The sequence below is a fragment of the Lissotriton helveticus genome, chromosome 9, assembly GCF_964261635.1.
Source record: "Lissotriton helveticus chromosome 9, aLisHel1.1, whole genome shotgun sequence".
In the NCBI taxonomy this organism is placed as follows: domain Eukaryota; kingdom Metazoa; phylum Chordata; class Amphibia; order Caudata; family Salamandridae; genus Lissotriton; species Lissotriton helveticus.
In genome coordinates, this window is record NC_136070.1 from 956,287,238 (window position 1) to 956,307,584 (window position 20,347).

Below are 20,347 nucleotides of genomic sequence, written 5' to 3' on the forward strand. Positions count from 1 at the left end.
CAAAGTTACATTTCTTTAACTCTGCTGCTAACCCATTGGATGCCAATCTTTTTAACACAGTTCACAACTTTCAATCATGCTCCAGAATATCCTTTCCTATAACCAAGATGTCATCCTGAAAATAAACTACCCCCTTGAGGTTTTTAAATAATTTATCCATTATCTGTTAAAAATGGCCACCCCTGAGGCTAAACCAAACGGCATTCGTACAACTCTATAACAGGTATCTGGGTCAAGTCTGGATTCTGTAATATGCCTGTAGCATGTACCAGTGTGTAGACACAGGGTGGGGTTCTGTTGTTTTAATTTACTTTAATCAAGTCTGTTCCTTATGGTAAAATGTTTGCAGGGAAAGATTGGACATACAGATAAATAAACACCAGAGAGGGTAAAGTGAAAAACAGACACAGGAAAAACTTGTTATAATGTACTTACCTCGATCTTGAGCTCGACCATCAAATTGCTAAAGAAAAGAAAGTGATTAGAATTAATTTCAATATCACAAAACACCTCTCAAAGTACTTTATGTGTAGCTTCTCAGCTTCTCCAAGTATTGCCTCTCTCTTCCAGGGCTATTGCAGGTAATGATGCAAGAATACTAGCTCGAAAGAGTAGATTGAATTAGAATGGATAATATGCTAATTTGGTCCAATGTCATAACCTCAACTAAAATTCCTACGGGACCCTAACACCCATAGAAAAATCTAAAATCACTTTGTTTGGTATTGCTTTCCTACTATCCATTAGATGCTTTATCATGATGCTCGGACATTGCCACTTTCAACCAATTAATTCATTGTAATCGGATACTTTCTGAATTAGAACCTTTGCTTCGGAACTCTAGCTTTCTATGCCTTTGCCTTGACTCAGACATTTTGAGGATCATAACAATTTTTAAATACTAAGATACCAGCAGTCGTTTAGAACAGTTTGCTGTTTATTGTACTGGGAGCTAGAGATTATCCATCTAAACATGTAGGGGCAGATGTATCAAAATACCTATTTGCGATTCTCAAATAGCGATTTTTTGAGAATCGCTATTTGACAATTGCAAAATGGTATGTATCTAAAAAATCGCAATTTTTTAGCGATTTCTTAATATTCCTTATTTGTGAATTGTAAATTGCAAATTCGCAATTAAGGAATATTTTCCCATTCATTTCTATGGGCCAGGAGGCCCATAGGAAGGAATGGGAAGTTATTCTCAATTTGCGATTCGCAATTTGCTAATCGCAAATTGAGAATAATTTCAAGGGTGCAAGGGTGTCTGAAGGACACCCTGCTGCACCCCTGAAATGTACATGTGTGCGCATATGGCGCACATACATGCCCTAAGGGCATGTATGAGCGCCACATGGCACCTTTACAAATGCCAAAAAGTGCATTTGTAAAAGAATTAGCAAATTACCACCAACTACAAGTTGGTGGTAATTTGCGATTTCTTAGTGTGAAATCGCAAAACTTCAACGCTTCTTACATAGCATTTAAGGAATCGTTTCTTGCGATTCCCTAAATGCTTGCGCAAAATTAAGGAATCGCAAATTTTGCGTTTCTTTAATTTGCAATGCCATTTTCAACATACATCACATTTGCTGAGTTTTTTGTCGCAAACGCTGCTTTTTTGTGAATCGCAGTGTTTCTACAAAAAAAACGGATGATACATCTGTCCCGTAGTCCCTGAGCACCTGATGATATAATCACCAAATTTCCTTGGACCCTCGGGCAAATGATGCTGAAGTCACTTCTTTGTGTCAATAGTGTTATGAAAAAATATTACAAGTTATTAAGTGTCCTGTCCAATGGAGTCTTCCCTTTTCCACCCTGCAAATGTAATCAGTTTAGAAATTGAGGGAACAGGTGAGGAATGGTGGAGTGCTTCTACAATTCTCCACCTATATTCCTTTACTAGATGCTCATAGAAAGAACCATTCACCCCAGTAGAAATGAAATGAAATTTTATTGTTTAGTTAATAAAAACTTACAATATGATGCATTGTACACTTTTCATACATAATATCACCGTTGGACAACTTTATAAAACCACAGTTAAAATACGGGTTCTTCCTATGATAAAAACAATTAATAAATCAAGTTAAACAAAACACCTAAAAAAACATACTGGTAAAGTGCATATACAAAAAACATAATGCACCTGCTATTGCTGCTTTGACAAAAGTGCCCTGTTTTCTCCGTTGATTTCTAAGCATGCTACACTCTATAAGTAATCCCATTCAGTTCTATGGTGTGGCCTACAGGGAGTTTTAGTTAATAAAAAAGGGGTCCCCCTGTGTCCCTCAGAACCTGGGTAAGTAATGTTTAAGTAAAAGTGGTTCTGTTGGGTAGAAAAAGAATAATTTGGGGGTGCTTCTAATGCATTCAAAAAAGGGGAAGGCTCTCTAACACACAACAAACAAAGTCTTAGCACTTAATGAATAAGACATGAGATCAAAAATATGATGATGTTATTTTTATATCAGAATTTTTCATTCGATGATATATACATTACATATGTAGAATGTCAAAACCAAAAACATCAATGTGAAGTGCGAATGGGTGCTGATTGTGCAAGGTGCTCAAGTGGTGAACAATATATATAACAACATATTCTAGGCTGAGAGACAGTGGGCCCGATTCACAGAATGAACTTAAGACTAAATCCTAAACTTACTACTATTTGGTATTCACAGAATGCACTTACTACTTTCGGGATTCACAGACTGAACTTACTACTTTCGGGATTCACAAAAGAAACTTACTACTTTCGGTATTCACAGAATAGATTTAAGACTACTAACTCTAAGTCCGAAATCGGGGAGTAAATTCCGGCCCGGAGGCGGAGCTTCCGGCTTGGGGGCGGAGCTTCTGGCTTGGGGGCGGAGCTTGCGGCCCGGTGGCGGAGCTTGCGGCTTGGAGGCGGAGCTTCCGGCTCGGAGGTGGGGATTTTTGCCATGCTGAAATCTCCAACTCCGAGCCGCAAGCTCCGACTCCGGGCCGGAAGCTCCGCCTCCGGGTCGGAAGCTCCGCCCCCGGGCCGCAAGCTCCGCCCCCAAGCCGGAAGCTCCGCCTCTGGGCCGGAATTTACTCCCCGATTTCGGACTTAGAGTTAGTAGTCTTAAATCTATTCTGTGAATACCGAAAGTAGTAAGTTTATTCTGTGAATCCCGAAAGTAGTAAGTTCACTCTGTGAATCCCGAAAGTAGTAAGTGCATTCTGTGAATACCAAATAGTAGTAAGTTTAGGATTTAGTCTTAAGTTCATTTTGTGAATCGGGCCCAGTGTGTTCTCACTTCAATTATGTCCTATCCTAGTATCAGAGCAGAGTCCACAATTCTCCCTCTTAATTGCTGCTGAGGATGCAAAGGTGCCAAATGGCCTCCAACCTCCAGCCATTTGGCCCCGCCTCGTCTATGTTAGTAATATGCATTGGAGTTCGCACGTTTTTCCAGACTGATGGCCAGTGTCTTTTCTCTACAATTTTGTCTACTCCTGGTCTGTGAGCAGAGTCCATGGTTCTCCCTTTTAATTGCTGCTGAGTGTGCAAAGGTACCAAATCACTTACAAGCTCTGCCCGTTTAGGCTTGTCCCTTCCACGTTAGTAGTATGCAGGGGTGTTTCATACATTTTCCAGAATGATGAACCATGTCTTTTCTCTACTTTTTTTTCGTCTCCTGGTCTGAGAGTAGAGTGCATGGTTCTCCCTCTTAATTGTTGCTCAGTATGCAAAGGCACCAAATTGCTTACAAGGTCAGTTCATTTGGACTTGCCCCTTCCATGTTAGTAGTATGCAACTGTGTTCCCATCATTTTCCAAGCTGATGGACAGTTTGTTTTCTATACAATTTTGTGGTCTCCTGTCCTGAGGGCAGAGGCCATGGTTTAATTGTTGCTGAGTATGTAAAGGTGCCAAATCACCTACAATCTCCTCCTGTTGGCCCTGCTCCTTCTACGTTATGCAACAGTTTTGCAATCATTTTTCAGGCTGAATGGACAGTGTGCTTTCTTTACAATTGCACATTGAAAAACAATCTAAAATCCTTAATGGAGGTGCGTGCATTGCTTATTTATTGGAGCTCAATCTCTTCTGTAGTAATGGCCAAGATTAGTGGGTTCTTTCTTGTCGTCTCCTGGTCTGAGATTAGAGTCTACGGTTTTCCCTTTTAATTACTGCTGAGCATGCAAAGGCACCAAATCACCTGTAAGCTTCACCCATGTGCCTCCCCTTCCAGTTAGTAGTATGCAACTCTGTTCCTGACATTTTCAACCTGACGGACAATGTGTTTTCTTTACAATTGCATGTTTGAAAACGATGCTAAATCCTTGATTGAGGTTAATGCATCGTTGATTTATTGGAGCACAATTTCTTTTATAGTCACTGTCCAAGATGAGTGGGTTCTTTGCTGTCGTCTCGTAGTCTTAGATGAGAGTCCTCGGGTCTCCCTTGTAATTGCTGCTAAGTATGCAAAGGTGCCAATTCACCAACAAGCTCTGCCTATTTTGCCCTGCCCTTCCACCTTAGTGATAAGCAACACTGCTGGCTCTGGGTGGGTGGGCCACGCCAGACCCTGTGGCCAACCCCCTGCTGTGACCAAGCAAAGACCTTGCGCAATGTGAGGTTGGCTGCCTGAGGGTGTTTGTCGCAAGACCTGTCCTCAGGCCAGGCCCTGCAGACAACCCTCCTCCTCACACAGCCAAAGGTCATCCACAGCAGGGGTTTGGCTTAAAGTATGGAAATAAAATATTACTTTATGTTTAAAAAAACTAGAAATTCACTTGAAAAAAACAAATTTTAAAGTAACATTATAGTTTGGGGAATATGTCAGTGACAATAACATTTTAAACTAAAAGAAAACATAGAAATTCACCAGTTATATTTAGCAATACACCAGTTATAAGTTGCGACCCCTTCATGCACAGCATATGACCTTTTATATTACAACACTCATGGCATATTCTATGACATCAAATATGACAGTACTGATAACATCTCAAATGACATAATTGATGACATAATCCAAATTTCTTTTGTACACAGTACTCTATACTGGGTGTCTCTAACTAGTCTATTGCGACCTACAAGTGGCTCCTTGACACCTTAAAAGTAGCTTACAGACTTAAGTTAATTTTTTAACACATACAGGGTCACATTTTCCTTTTAATGTGAAGGGAAGGCTGTGTTTACTTTACATTATTATCATCAGGATGCAGATTGCAGAGCCTGATAATGACCAGTGCACAGTCAGATTTATAGGCCAGGCTGGGTCGAAGAGGTGAAGAACTGAAGCACTGAAGTAATTTACTCTTAAATAAAAATAATTGTCGGCTCAGTACTGGAGTATAAGAACAAAATGATGCTTCTGAATGCTTTTAAATGGAAGAAAATTAAAAAGAAAGGTTACCTTAATGATTAACTCTTCATTTTAATTTTCTCCCATTTCAAAGTGTTGCATTTACAAGCAGCAGACCTTTTGCTCCCGGAGGCCAGTAGACACTGTGCCAGTTTATAACTGAAAAATAGTGTCTTCGTTTTTTTGGAGAAATGTAAAGTGAAGAAAAGGTTTTATATGAAACATTAAGTATTAATTCCGTTCTCCACTTTCAATTAAGTCCAACACCTCTTAATATTTTATGAAGCATGTTTAGTTACTTAAATTTCCTCCCATTCAAACAACTGTATTTTTCTGTTATTTATATGACACTATGTCTACAGGCCACTGGGAGCAAGGTGATTCGTGTTTGAAAGTCTGACACTTGGAAATGATAGAAAATTGTAATGATAAGTATTATGGAATCCATGACAACAAAGTTAACTCTTTAGTTTAATTTTCACGATACAGTGCCATATTTATAAGTGAAAAATATAGCCATTATAAGTTGGAGAAATTTAAAGCACAGAAAAATGTTACATCCAACATTTTCTGAGGAACATTTTTCTGCATTTATCCTGTTAGAAATGGGGGTCTCTAGTTGGCAGAGGTTGGTACCTTTGTCCAAGTAGGGACCCTTCTTCCTAGTCAGGGTAAGGGGGATTCACTTCTAAAATAACCCCGCTTATCCGTTTGGTAGCTTGGCACGAGCAGACAGGCTTATCTCAGAGGCAATGTGTAAATTATTTATGAACACATACAGTAACACAGTAAAAACACTACAAATGGACACCACACCAGTTTAGAAAAATAAGTAAAACTTTATCTAAACCAAACAAGACTAAAAACGACAAAAATCTAACATTCAGTACTGGAAAAAATAGTTACTGTGAAAACACAGTTCCTCCGACTCTGTAGCTCCTTTGGGGCTACCCCAATGCTGAACACAACAGAGTCTAACAATTCCAGCCAACCGCATTGGTACGGGTTAGCTAAAGTGTCGACAGACTCGGAGACTGTACCTTTCTTGTTGCGGCTGACACAATGGTACAAGCCGGTCAGGGGCAACCGTGGCTGTTGCGATGTGAGATGGAAGCGTTGCAGCATGTGGTGTCCTCATGGTTTGGTGCAGGCAACGGCTCGTTGACGGAGTCAGTGAGACCAAGGCTTGCGTTGCAGGGTGAGGTGGTGCTCGATGCAGTGCTGGCAGGTCATGGTGCAGCGACGGAGCTGGTTGATGTTTGAGCTGGGTGGCGACGGAGTCGGGACGTCTGTGCAGCGTTAGCGAAGCGTTGCGGCAGTCCGGTGCACACAGGACGTGGTGCAAGCAGCGGCTCGTTGATGGAGTCAGTGAGACCAGGGTTGCATTGCGAAGCGACGCAGTGATCCCTGCTGTGCCTTCAGGACAAGGAATCAATGACGGACTCGGTGATGGAGTCAGTTTCACCTTTCTTCTGTGGCGACGGTACCCAGAAGGATGGTGAGGTCATTTCTGTTCCTGAGACCTCTTGAACAGGGGGCAAGCTCCACTTCAAGCCCTTGGAGCAATTATGCAAACAAGATACACACACAGTTCCTCTCCTTGGCAGGAACAGTCACACAGGCCAACCCCAAACAGCACACAGCAAAGGGGCAATACTCCTTCTCTAGTTTCTCCAGCTTTCCTCCTTGGCAGAGGTTCCTCTTGCAGTCTAAAAGTGATCTAAAGTTCTGGGGTCTAGGCCCAATATTTATACAGCAAAATCGTTTGTTCTCTGGTCTCAGGGAATCCCTGTGCTCAGTCAAAACCAGTTCTGTCCTCTCTGGTGCAGCTTCCTGGCAGGAGGTGGAGACAGCATTGTAGAAGGCAGACCAGGCCCATCCAGGTGAAAGGAAATCTCCTACCCCTCCTCTAAATGCAGCCCAAGCCTTTACAGCCCAGCCGTGACTCATCTAGACTCTCTGGAGCCACTGTCCATCTCCAGCCCCTGTCAGTCCAAAGCCTGACAGTCAATACACATCCTAACAGAGCACACTCGAAGGCTAAGCAAGAAAATACCTACTTTCTAAAAATGGTAATTGCAAACATAGAATGTAAAAATCACCCTCACTAAAATATGCATTTTAACATTATGAGTTCAGGCATACTAAACTTTATTTTCCCATCTTCTTCCCAGGGGTATTTATATTTATAAGATGTTATAAGTAAACTCTCCATTCTATTGTATTTGAACAGGTAGCCTTGCAATAGTGAAAAACGAAATGGGCAGTATTTCACTATCAGGACATGCCACACATACCAGGGCATGTCCTACTTTTTCACATACGCTGCACCCTGCCACAGGGGTACCATGGACCTACCTTAGGGGTGACTAACATGTAAGAAAAGGGAAGGTTAGGACCTGGAAAATGGGTGCATGTACCTTGTTGACATGGCAGTACCAGACTGCGCACAGGCTCTGCAATGGCAGGCCTGAGTTACATTTACAGGCTGGTTATGTGGGTGGCACCTTCAGTGCTGCAGCCCACTAGCAGCATGCATTTGATTTACAGGCCCTGGGCACACACCATGCACTGTACTAGGGACTTACTAGTAAACCAAATATGCCAATCATGGAATCACCAATCCATAACAACAATTGACAAAGGGAACAATTGCACTTTGGCACTGAACAGCAGTGGCAAAGTGCCCAAAGTATCTAGAACAGCAAAAGCGAAGTCCAACACACAGCAAAATAACAGGGGGTAAGGCAAAAATACAGGGGAAACCCACACCAATAAGGCCAGGTCTAGCATCTCCCATTTGTGTTATACATGTAACAGTGCTACAGATGGCGAGAGGTATGTCCTGAACCACAAGTACGTACGACACAGTCTCTCAGTAACCCTTACACTTATATCCCATTCATACAAACACATGTTGAGATATCCCTAACGACCATGCTCTCACTGACACAAATGACAGCCCTGTCATAGAGCCCCATGTCAAAGTATTTTGTTCATACCATAGCATCTTGCTATATGGACATTGGGCTTAAAGCCATAAGCTGGGTGCAGGGTGTCTGGTAAAAATGTCGGAGCTGCTTAGCCTTCAGTAGCTCACAATGATTTTCACGGATCAGAAGTAGATCTCAGTAGAGAAAATGTTGGAGACTCCAGCTCTATAAACTAGGATGGCATTAGAGACCTCAAAGTAAGTACAAAATAGCTTAGAGTAATATGAAGCATCATTAATGCCATCACAGATACAACTCCCTTAGGTGTAGCAAGGTTGAGTTATGTGCACCATTAACCCTATATCAGTCTACTCCAACGAGTAGCTCATGAGCTAATAGTAACTATCCAGCTGCCTGTAAATATCTCTCCTATATCCATCACAGCCAACTAAATTAGATGCCTAGGCTTGATTGAATTATTATATGTATATCAAAATTGATGATCGCTTATTTAAGATGAAAATGTATGTATTTTCATAACTCATAAACTGATGTTTTGGAAAAAATGTTTTTCTTTGTAAAATATATTTAAAGCTGGTATTTGAGATATTAATCATGAGGTGCTGGGGAGATTCAAGGGTAGTCTAGTGTACATTAACAATCAACCACAGATATATGGGAAAACCTCATTGCACACAGTGTTCAATATGTACACAACTGTTCAGAAAAAGCCAAGTTACTCTATGTCTGTTCCAGAATTAATGCTCTACGATGGACAGCTTTTATCTGTACCAAACCCCTCACTGTCACGAACCTACACTGAGATACTGAAGATGATATGAGTAGAAAAGTGGCCACTGAAAACAGTGTGTACTCTATGGATATAGTTTACTCTGTGCCACATTGTTTGCAGACACTAAAACTCTCATGAGAAATACACCAGAGTATTAAAAAGTATCTACTAAGAACAGTGTACACCGTATGCAACTCTTGTAAAAAAAAAGACACTATTCTCTTAAAGTACCCAAGGTCTGAAGGTGCGAAAGATCATACTACCTGCAGCCTTTATACTGTGCTTAAAACTTTACAGATAGCCCATCTATTGAAGCAAACGAAGCACATGTACATAGGTTAATAGGTGTTCTATGTTAAGTAGAAATTGTCATGCTGTGACGATTCTGTCTAGTGACTCAACGCTGCTTACAATACTTAGGGCCTCATTAGGATGCTGGGCGGGCTTTGCCCGCCCGCCACCCTATCGGAAAACGGGACCGCCCGCCTTAAGGGCGGGGGTCCCATTAGGATGTGCCCGCCACAGTGGTGGGCACATCCTGTATTCTCAGCATTGTGGCGGGCGGTGCTCTCTGCACCGCCCGCCACAATGCTGACAATACATCACAGCATTTTAATTTCCAAAGCGGCAGGCACCGCGCGGTGCCTGCCGCTTTGGAAAGGAAAATGAAGGGGGTACCACAGGGGTACCCCCCCGTGTGCACCCCCCCCCACTCACCTTCACTCTGGGGGCCTGCAGGGGGGCCCCAGAGTGAAGACTGCCTGCCTTTCCGTGGCGGCATTGCCGCCACGGAAAGGCATTGCACTCTTGCCATCGTAATATGGCTGGCGGTGTCTCATAGACACCGCCACCATATTCAACATTTTCCGCCCCGGCCGCAAGGCGACCGGGGCGGAAAAGTGGCGGGCGGTGTTTTCTCCCGCCGTGGTCCCCCCCGCCATACTAATATGGCGGGGGGCAATTCAGGGAAGGATGTCGGGCGGATTGCCTCCGCCAGGCTGGCGGTGGCCACCGCCAGCCTGGCGAAGGCAATCCGCCCGACATCCTAATGACCCCCTTAGTATGTAGTACGTAAATTTGTGAGGAACATGCTGAACACAAGTCATCAACTGTCACCTGCATAGAGTTAGCCTTCAATGCAAAGATATATAATGTGTTCAATACCTCTACACACTTATGATGCATTAAGAGCACACCTGTTTTGTAAACACTTACTTACACTGCATGATGTCATCAGTAATGTCATCAAATATGTCATTGGAGATGTCATCAGTGATGTCATAAATGATGTCACAGAACGTCATGAGTGATGTAATATGTGAAGTCATAAGCAATGCATGGCGGGGCACAAGTTATAGTTAGCTCTGCTAAATATAACTGGTTAATTTCTGTGTTTTCTTAGTTCAAAACGTTAATGTTGTCACTGACATGTCGACATAACTATATAATTACATTAACCGTTGCTTTTTTTCAGTATATATATATATATATATATATATATATATATATATATATATATATATATATATATTTTTTTTTTTTTACAAAATCATCACAGAAAGCCGCCAAAGAAAAACGCAACAACCACATGCTCCTGTTCAACAAAAATCGAAAAATCCAAAAGGAAAACAAGGCGGAGTAGGAAACAAGGTGGCAGAACCACCAACCCAGAGAGAAACCAGGAGTCAGCGGCAAAAGAAGAACAAAAATTAAAGGACCAACCAGCACGCATTGTGGTCAATCTATCTGAAAGAACATTGACACATGATGAACTCAAGGTTTTGGAACTGGGTCCCACTTTTTGCCCAACCTCAGGATTTGATTATGCAAACACCCGCATCGATTTGTTCAAATTTATTAGAAAACTAAAATTTCAAAAAATCTTTCTAATCAATCCTCAGGAACCTTTATCCATACCTCCCACAATCTCGGAGGATGAGAACATAGAAGAGGCCTCACCAACTGTTAACACATTCCAGGCTATGTCTACACTACAGGCATTAGAGTGTTTAGGTGCTGGAGAATCAACGGCCCGAACACTCAGCAATACCTAGAGCAAGCAGGAATAACTCAAGTTGGAGGCAAGAGTAACTTCAAGAGAAAATCTAGAAAGATTCCTCAGACTCCCTTCGACGCGATCGACGTCTTCAACGAAGCAGTCATTGATGACCTCAAAAGTTTGGCCGACAAAAACCAGAAAAAGATCGATCACTTCAACATTCCGAGGAAATATTGGGAAGCTTTACAAACCCTGAAAAATGACAAAACCATAGAAATAAAACCTTCGGATAAAGGTGGTAACATGGTGATTTTTAGTAAAGAGCAGTATCAAAAAGAAGCAATGAGACAACTAGAAGACATGGAATGTTACACCAAAATCCAACGTGGTGCTTATGTGGAAAGTATCATGCAATACCACCAACTACTAGGTCAATGGAAAGAAGAAGGCATGCTGAATCATGATGAACGTCTCTTCCTACTTTGTGAAGAACCAACGCTGCCTACATTCTACCATTTGCCCAAAGTCCATAAACACTACAGTAACCCTCCTGGAAGACCAATAGTTGCTTCTAACAACAGTCTTTTAGAGAACACTGCAATTTATGTAGACTCTTTTTTATCTCCCTTTGTGAAGAACTTACCATCCTATATACAGGATACACAGGATTTCCTAAAACATGTAGAGGGAATCTGTTGGGAAGATAATCTGTTGTTAATAACACTAGATATCACTAGTTTATACACCTGCATCTGTCACACGGATGGTCTGAAGGCAATCAGATGGTTTTTGGGCCAGAAGCATCCCAAGTTTGCACAACACAATAACATGCTCGTACAGATGGTAACCTATTGTCTAAATAATAACATCTTTATTTTTGATGGACAACTGTACCTACAAAAACGGGGTACAGCGATGGGAACGTGCTTCGCCCCCAGCTACGCGAATCTTTTCGTAGGCTGGTGGGAGAAGCACGTGGCCTGGGGAGATCATAACGACCATTGGCTAGAGAACATAGTACTTTGGACAAGATACATTGATGATCTTTGTATTATTTGGAGAGGCGACCGCTCCTCGGCTGAGGAGTATGTTGCCACTCTGAATAATAATGACCTCAATTTAAGGTTCACAGGAAACATCAGTGACACTACAGTCAATTACTTAGATCTCCAAGTATATATTGAAGATAACGTCCTAGCCACTCGCCTCTTCAGGAAACCCACGGCGGGGAATGCAGTACTACACGCCGATAGCCACCACCCAAGTAGCCTCATTAAGAGCATACCGTACGGTGAGCTTTTGCGCCTTAAGCGCAATTGCTCCACCAATGAAAGTTATGATACGGCAAAAAAACAGGCTATGCAAGTTTCACAAACAGGGGTTACAAGAGAGGACATTTGCAAAGTGCAGAACTCAAAGTACAACAAATTGAAAGAAGAACTTTACTGTCCTCAGAAAGTAAAAACAAAACCAAACAGGAGGACAATACTGTACGTATGATCACTACATACAATGAGAAATCTGCGCAAATTGTCCAAATCTTTAGAAAGAACTGGCACATTCTTCAGACTGATTCTGTCCTGAAGAAGCATATACCAGATCGCCCATCTATCACCTATAAAAGATGTTTATCAATTGGCGACCATCTTATACATAGTCATTTTACTAAACCCTCAGCCACCAAAAACAAACTGGGAATAAATGGCTTTTTTCCTTGCAAGAAATGCAAGACTTGTAAATTTAGTAAGAAAGTGACTCAGTTCGAAGGTGCTCCAGGAACTAATAGGCCCATGAAAATGATCAATAAGTTTTACAATTGCAATTCCGAATATACGGTTTATTGTCTCATCTGTCCTTGCAAAAAGAGATACATTGGTAGCACCAAAAATCCTACCAAGAAACGCATATTAGAACACATGCGGGCCATCTCTAATAAAGACCCCACCTACCCCGTTGCAAGACACTTTGAATTATATCATCAGAGCAATAGGGACCTATTGCAGTTTTATTGCATTGACGGGGTGGACAAACATGAGAGAGGGGGAGACAGATTGAAAAAACTCAGAGCCAAAGAGTCCCGTTACATTATAGAACTCCAAAGCATGAGCCCGGTTGGACTCAACAATGATGAAGAGCTTTGGGCACACCTTGACTAGTGGACTTTCGTAAAATGTATTTTGTTAACTTGACTTGTATTAGCATCAATCTAGCATGAAGTTGTGGATTTTGAAATGTAGGTCTACATAATCAGTACGATACATATAGGAATTCGGTCCAGCATGAACTGACATGTACACCTAGCGTTTCAATTGTCTTTTTCCTCAAAGTTAATTTCCCTAAATAATCTGGGATACAAGGGTCACCCCAGAATAACTGGATGAATATTTGGACATAATTATAAGCATGCTGGGAGCCTCATGCCCATACAGGGCTCAATTTTGATAACTGAGTAGATAGTTATATATGATTGTGTGAGGGTCATTTATGTTCCCATGAATTTTGGAACTTTTTTTCCCCCTTTCTCACAGTTATGGTATCTACTAAGATCTCGTAAAGAACACAGGTCATTTAATTAAGTGAAATACATAAATTGTATAATTTTCATTAATAGACCTGTTCATTATGAATTAATGGTAGGAGTGGATTTTGACTCCTTTTTAACTTGATATTATATCATTATTGTTTATGCACTTGCACTTTTACATTATTTGTGTAAACTTATCACAAAACAACAGTATTTTTTCACCCACTGTAACATGGCCACCGCTTTGCAGATGTAAAGTAGGTTGAATATATGTACGTCATTTGTTTCCATGACCATGAAATTGAAGGGTGGGTTTATAACCATTGACACACTGTGGGTCAATCGACATTGAAAAAGCCGCGAAGGTGAAACGCGTCTGTCGAACTGGAAGGGAGAGGACACTTGAGCACCGAATAAAGCATCCTTGCTTTGAAAACCAGACTCCGCGTGTGCCTCTTACATTTTTAGCAAACTTCCATTTGCCTGCTAAGTATCGCTATATATATATATATATATATATATATATATATATATATATATATAAAACCAAATGTATGTCTGTCTGTCTGTTTGTCCTTTATGCTTTACTACACCATTCATCCGATCACCATGAAACTTTGGGAAGTTGTTGAGTAAACTCCCGCGAAGGTTTCTGGCATGAATTTGTTTTAAATATTGGCCCCCCAGGGCCCTCATAATCTTTCGAATACTGATGTACGCACCAGACGGAAAAACAACAAATCGTGTATCCACAAGCACTCGAATAAATAAATAGAATTAAAACACCATTTATCCGATCGCTATGAAACTTTGGGAAGTTGTTGAGTACACTCCCGCGAAGGTTTCTGGCATAAAACGTTTTTAAATATCGGCCTGCCAGGGCCCTAATAATCTTTTGAATACTGATGTACGCACAAGACGGTAAAACAAAAAATCGTGTATCCACAAGCACTCGAATAAATAAATGGAATTAAAACAGCATTCATCCGATCGCCAGGAAACTTTGGGAAGTTGTTGAGTACACTCCCGCGAAGGTTTCTGGCGTAATTTTTTAAAAAATATCGGCCCCCCCCCAGGGCCCTCATAATCTTTCGAATACTAATATACGCGCCGGACAGAAAAACAAAAAATCGTGTATCCACAAGCACTCGAATAAATAAATAGAATTAAAACAACACTTTGAAATGTTTTCCATATTAAAATGAATACGTTTCAATAAAAATGACACAATGAAAATTGAATGTTATCATAACGAGTTTCCTTGAATTTCCTTTCTTCGGAGATCGCAGCAACGCGCGATGGGTAAGCTAGTATATATATATATATATATATATATATATATATATATATATATATATATATATATATATATATATATATATATATATATATATATATATATTCCCATTCTCAGCATGCCCACCCTTTTTGCATTGATTTCATTTTCCTGGTCCAAATCTACCTTGTTCTAAACATTCTCATTTCATCAAAGTACACCCAGACTTCATCACAATTCTCCCACACTTCCTTAGACTTTCAAAAGTCCCTTTCCAGCTTCTCCTAATCTGTCTACGCATCCAGCTAACAGTGGTATTCTCCTCTTAATGATCCACACCCAACTCTATTAACCTACTTCTCTCACAGAATTGGAGAAACTGCATGAGATTTCTGAGAGCACAAAATAGACAGAAAATCTAGTCTATTACCACTAACCTTGGGATCCGGAGTAGTGTGCTACTTGCAGCACAGTGTTTCAACACCTCATCAGTGGCAGTAAGCGCTACATAAATGCAATTACAATTAAAATTACCAGACTTAGAGGGCTCAATGGTGTGATATCCTTTCTGTCCTTGTTCTGTGGTTCCTGAGTTTTTGTCACTGGGTTGTCTTTCTCACCTTCAATGTTAGACCTTTCAAAACCAAAAAGAAAGCACTGACATCAATTCACCAACATAATGAGGTCTCAAACAATCCCACTGTGGCCCAAAATTGGCATTATAGTGTAAGTCTGATTCTGATGGAATACAATTTCTAAGAGCTGGTAAAACATTCTATCACTTTCTACAGTTTCCTATGGCACTAAAGGCTTGTAAATAAGACAGGTCAGATATACTAAAATGCTCCATTACGATTGGCTTTTAGCTGGTCAATAGTTAGAGGTGAGAATTAAAGCGAGACATTGACAACAATCATTAGAGATAACTACCCGCACACAACTATCCTTTTTACCCAGCTGTAGGATTGGAATTGGATTTGTAGAGCGCGTGGCTACCCAGGGGCGTCCCAGCGCTGGACTCGAAGAATGTAGCTAGGGAACGGAAGTGACCATGGGGAAGAGCCAGGTTTTAAGGAGCTTATGGAATTTTGACAAGTTGGTTTCTCTCCGGATGTTCAGGGGGAGGGAATTCCACAGCTTAGGGGCGTTATACGAAAAAAGGCGTCCTCCTGACCGCGCCTTCTTGATTCTTGGGACGTGAGCCAAAAGGAGGTGGTCGGATCTTAGCTTCCTGTTGGCTTTGTATGGTTTAATCAGGGTTATCAGAATTGGGGGGCCCTTATCCTGGAGAATTTTATGTGTTATGCAAAGGGATTTGAAATTAATTCTCTCTTGGATCGAGAGCCAGTGTAGTGAGTTTAGGGCAGGCTCGGCCGAGCTTCTGTTTTTTGTACCTGTAAGCAGCCTAGCTGCCGAATTGTGGACAAGTTGGAGTTTGTTTATGACTGATTTCGGGGCGCCAAGATAAAGGGCGTTCCCGTAATCTAGTCTGGAGAGAATGAGGCCCTGAATAAGGAGTTTTTGGGATTGTGGGGGTAGGAGGGGGAGCATTTTGTGTGTGGTGCGAAGAAGGCCAAAGCAAATTCCCGCGATTTTCCTGGCTTGGGTTTGAAAAGTGAGGTCTTGGTCAAGCCATACACCTAGACTTTTTATTTCTTTTTTTCGGGGAGGGAGCTTCTCCCAGTCAGGTTGGCCACATCAGTTTGGGGGTGAGTTTGGATTGACTGCCTAGCACTAGGATCTCCGCTTTGTCTCTGTTAAGTTTGAGGAGGGACTTGCTCATCCAGCTGGAGATTTCTTTGAGACAGGGGCATAGGTTTCCTGAGGATTGGTCTGTCTGTTTAAGTGAGACGACAAGTTGGGTGTCGTCTGCGTACGTGACCAGTTTAATGCCAAAAGGGGCTACGATTTCCTCTAGTGGGGACATGTACACATTCAATCAATCAACCAATCACGGCACTTGTATAGCACGCTACTCACCCGGAAGGGTCTCAAGGCGCTTGGGGGAAGGGGGTTGCTACTGCTCGAACAGCCAGGTCTTGAGTTGTCTCCTGAAGGCGAGGTGGTCCTGGGTCAGCCGAAGGTGGATGGGGAGGGAGTTCCATGTCTTGGCCGCCAGGTAGGAGAAGGATCTGCCTCCGGCGGTGGCTCTTCGGATGCGTGGTACAGTGGCGAGGGCGAGGCTAGCAGATCGTAGCTGGCGTGTGGGCGTGTGAAAGGTCAGGCGGTCGTTGAGGTACTTGGGGCCCAGGTTGTGGAGAGACTTGTGTGCGTGGGTGAGGAGCCTGAACGTGATCCTCTTGTTGATGGGGAGCCAGTGCAGGTTGCTCAGGTGGTCGGAGATTTGACTCCGTCGAGGGATGTCCAGGATGAGTTGGGCGGAGGCGTTCTGGATGCGCTGGAGTCTTTTCTGTAGCTTGGCTGTGGTTCCGGCATAGAGGGTGTTTCCTTAGTCCAGTCGGCTGGTGACGAGGGCCTGGGTGACCGTTTTCCTGGTCTCGATCGGAATCCATCGGAAGATCTTGCGGAGCATGCGGAGGGTGTGAAAGCATGAAGAGGAGACGGCGTTGACTTGTCTGGTCATCGAGAGGGAGGAGTCCAGGATGAAGCCCAGGTTGCGTGCGTGGTCTGTCGGTGTGGGGGCGGTCCCCAGGGCTGGGGGCCACCAGGAGTCGTCCCAGGCGGAGGGTGAAGGTCTAAGGATGAGGACTTCCGTCTTGTCTGAGTTCAGTTTTAAGCGGCTGTTCTTCATCCACTCGGCGATGTCTTTCATCCCTTCGTGAAGGCTGGTTCTGGCAGTGTCGGGGTCTCTGGTGAGGGAGAGGATCAGCTGGGTGTCGTCGGCGTAGGAGATGATGTTGAGGTTGTGTTGGCGAGCGATGGCTGCGAGAGGTCTCATGTATACGTTGAAGAGGGTGGGGCTGAGTGATGATCCTTGCGGGACGCCGCGGATGACTTCGGTGGCCTTAGAGCGGAACGGGGGAGGCGGACTCTCTGTGTTCTTCCAGCGAGGAACGAGATGATCCACTTCAGTGCCTTCTCTTGGATACCGGTGTTGCTGAGGCGTTGGACTAGGGTGCGGTGGCAGACCGCGTCGAACGCGGCGGAGAGGTCCAGGAGGATGAGTGACGCTGTTTCCCCGTTGTCGAGAAGGGCTCGGATGTCATCGGTGGCTGCGATGAGGGCGGTCTCGGTGCTGTGGTTGGCTCTGAAACCAGACTGCGAGGGGTCGAGGGATCCATTCGTCTCGAGGAAGGCGACAAGCTGTCTGTTGGCGATCTTCTCGATGACTTTCGCCGGAAAAGGGAGGAGCGAGATGGGGCGGAAGTTTTTGAGTTCGCTGGGGTCCGCTGTTGGTTTCTTCAGTAGGGCGCTGAGCTCGGCGTGCTTCCAGCTCTCCGGGAAGGTGGCGGTGTCGAAGGAGGTGTTGATGACGTCTCGGAGTTGGGGTGCGATGGTGGAGTCGGCCTTGTTGAAGACGTGGTGGGGGCAGGGGTCGGTCGGAGATCCGGAGTGGATGGTGTTCATCGTGCGGGCTGTGTCTTCGGTGGTCACTGGGGTCCAGGTGCGGAGGGTGGCGGTGGGGTGCGTATGATCGATGGTTGGGTGCGAGGATGGTGTTCCGAAGCTGTTGTGGATGTCGGCATTCTTGCGATGGAAGAACGAGGCGAGTGAGTCGCAGAGATCTTGTGAAGGGGTGATGTTGTTGTTGCCGGTGCTGGGGTTGGAGAACTCCTTGACGATGCTGAAGAGTTCCTTGCTGTCGTGTGCGTTGTTGTCCAGGCGATCCTTCACCGATTTCTTCTTGGTGGTACGGATGAGCTGGTGGTGCTTGCGGGTCGCGTGTTTGAGGGCGGTCATGTTGTCAGTGGTCCGGTCGAGGAGCCAGGCTTTCTCGAGGGTGCGGCAGGTCTTCTTGGAGTCCTTGAGTTCATCGGTGAACCAGGGGGCCTTCTTGCTTCTGGGTTTGCTGGGAGGGTTCTTCAGTCGTGCGAGGTCGTCGGCGCAGGCGGTCAGGCGGTCACATTGAAAAGTGTAGAGCTTAGGGAAGAGCCCTGAGGGACCCCGCATTGGAGTGGAATAGCTCTGGATAGAGTGTTGCCTTCAAAAACCTGAAATGTTCTATTTTCTAAAAATGACTTGAGCCAGGATAGGGCTGCCCCTGTGACTCCTTTGATGTTTAGACGGTGGATAAGGATAGGGTGGTCCACCGTATCAAAAGCTGCGCTTAAGTCTAGGAGAATCACTGCTGCCAATCCGCCCGAGTCTAGGATCTTTCGCGCTTCTTCTATGACTGCCAGCAGGGCGGTGTCAGTGCCCTGGCCAGGCCGGAAGCCTGTTTGCGAGCAGTGTAGAAGGTCATTCGATCATTGAGATCTCATTCTGACAGAAATCCAGGATGGTGAGGAATGCATGCTCATTATGCAAATTATTACCTGTTTTGCAGGAGGGGCTCTGCTGCCTCCTGTGGAGCTCTGTGGCAAAGAGCTGTCCTGCAAGGAGAAACAAAATAAGACACATATTGAACCTATGCCTTTGGTTTTGCTTCTCTCACCTTGTGTGAGGGCAAACAGTTTAGAGCACAAGGTAATAAACCTGCGGCACCAGGCACTGCTCTGCTTGTGAATGGTTGTAAGTCTCTCAATCGAGGGCAGCAGTATCACCCTACAAAAATATTGCATCCACTACATTTCCTAAAAACTACTTTGTCAAAAAAATATGCATGTGCTGTTCTTAGCTCCACATCAACTGAACTTGATGATGTTGTGGTAGTTGATGTAGTGGATGTGATATTTTTGTCATGCAATATACGGCCTTAATATGTTAATTGCCAAATATAAGTCATAACTTCTGCCGGTGATTAAATTCACCCTGTGATTATTATAGCACATTCACAATTTGTCTAGGTACTTAAATATCACACTCATTGGCACGGCTGAATGAGTGAATGGCTTAAATATCACACTCATTGACACGGCTGAATGAGTGAATGGCTCTGGCTCTTTAGGGGTGCACTGTATACTCCAAATCTTATTTGGATGACATTCTGAGGTTTTCCGTTCATAAAAATATACACAGGAGATGGTCAAAATGCAGCTGGTGAGTGAGATGAAGAAACTGGAAAAACAGATCAGGCAAGTATATATCCCTCTAATTCATAATCTCAGTTCTTGCCAAGAAGGAAACCCTGCATTCCAGTGTCAGTGGAATAAGGCTTTTAAACTGTGGTCTGTGAAGGACTTAAACAATGTTGATAGATTACCTGGGAAAACACCACGGTCTGTTATTACCTGTGGAATGAGATCTTCCCTGGCAATGACACATTCCAAGAGGCATGTATGGTAATCTCAATTGGGACACTGTACAGACAATGAACACGAAACTCACTGTAGGAAGTCTTAATGTAGAGAAAGCCTTGGTTGTGGTAACGCTGGAATACCTCTGGACAGGGCTATCAAAATTGGGGGTTCCTAAATA

The 20,347-nt window shown here is 43.5% G+C and overlaps 1 protein-coding gene across 1 annotated transcript in view; it reads right to left on the reverse strand.

Annotated features, from left to right (window-relative positions):
• LOC144783084 (cadherin-related family member 4-like) overlaps positions 1-20,347 on the reverse strand; it is a 361,413-nt gene that overhangs the window by 24,059 nt on the left and 317,007 nt on the right. The window contains exons 16-18 of the mRNA XM_078662246.1: positions 19,306-19,362; positions 15,404-15,503; positions 436-463 (exon numbers count right to left, since the gene is read on the reverse strand). Coding sequence (XP_078518372.1) covers positions 436-463; positions 15,404-15,503; positions 19,306-19,362 — 185 coding nt within the window. The remainder of the gene's footprint in view (positions 1-435; positions 464-15,403; positions 15,504-19,305; positions 19,363-20,347) is intronic.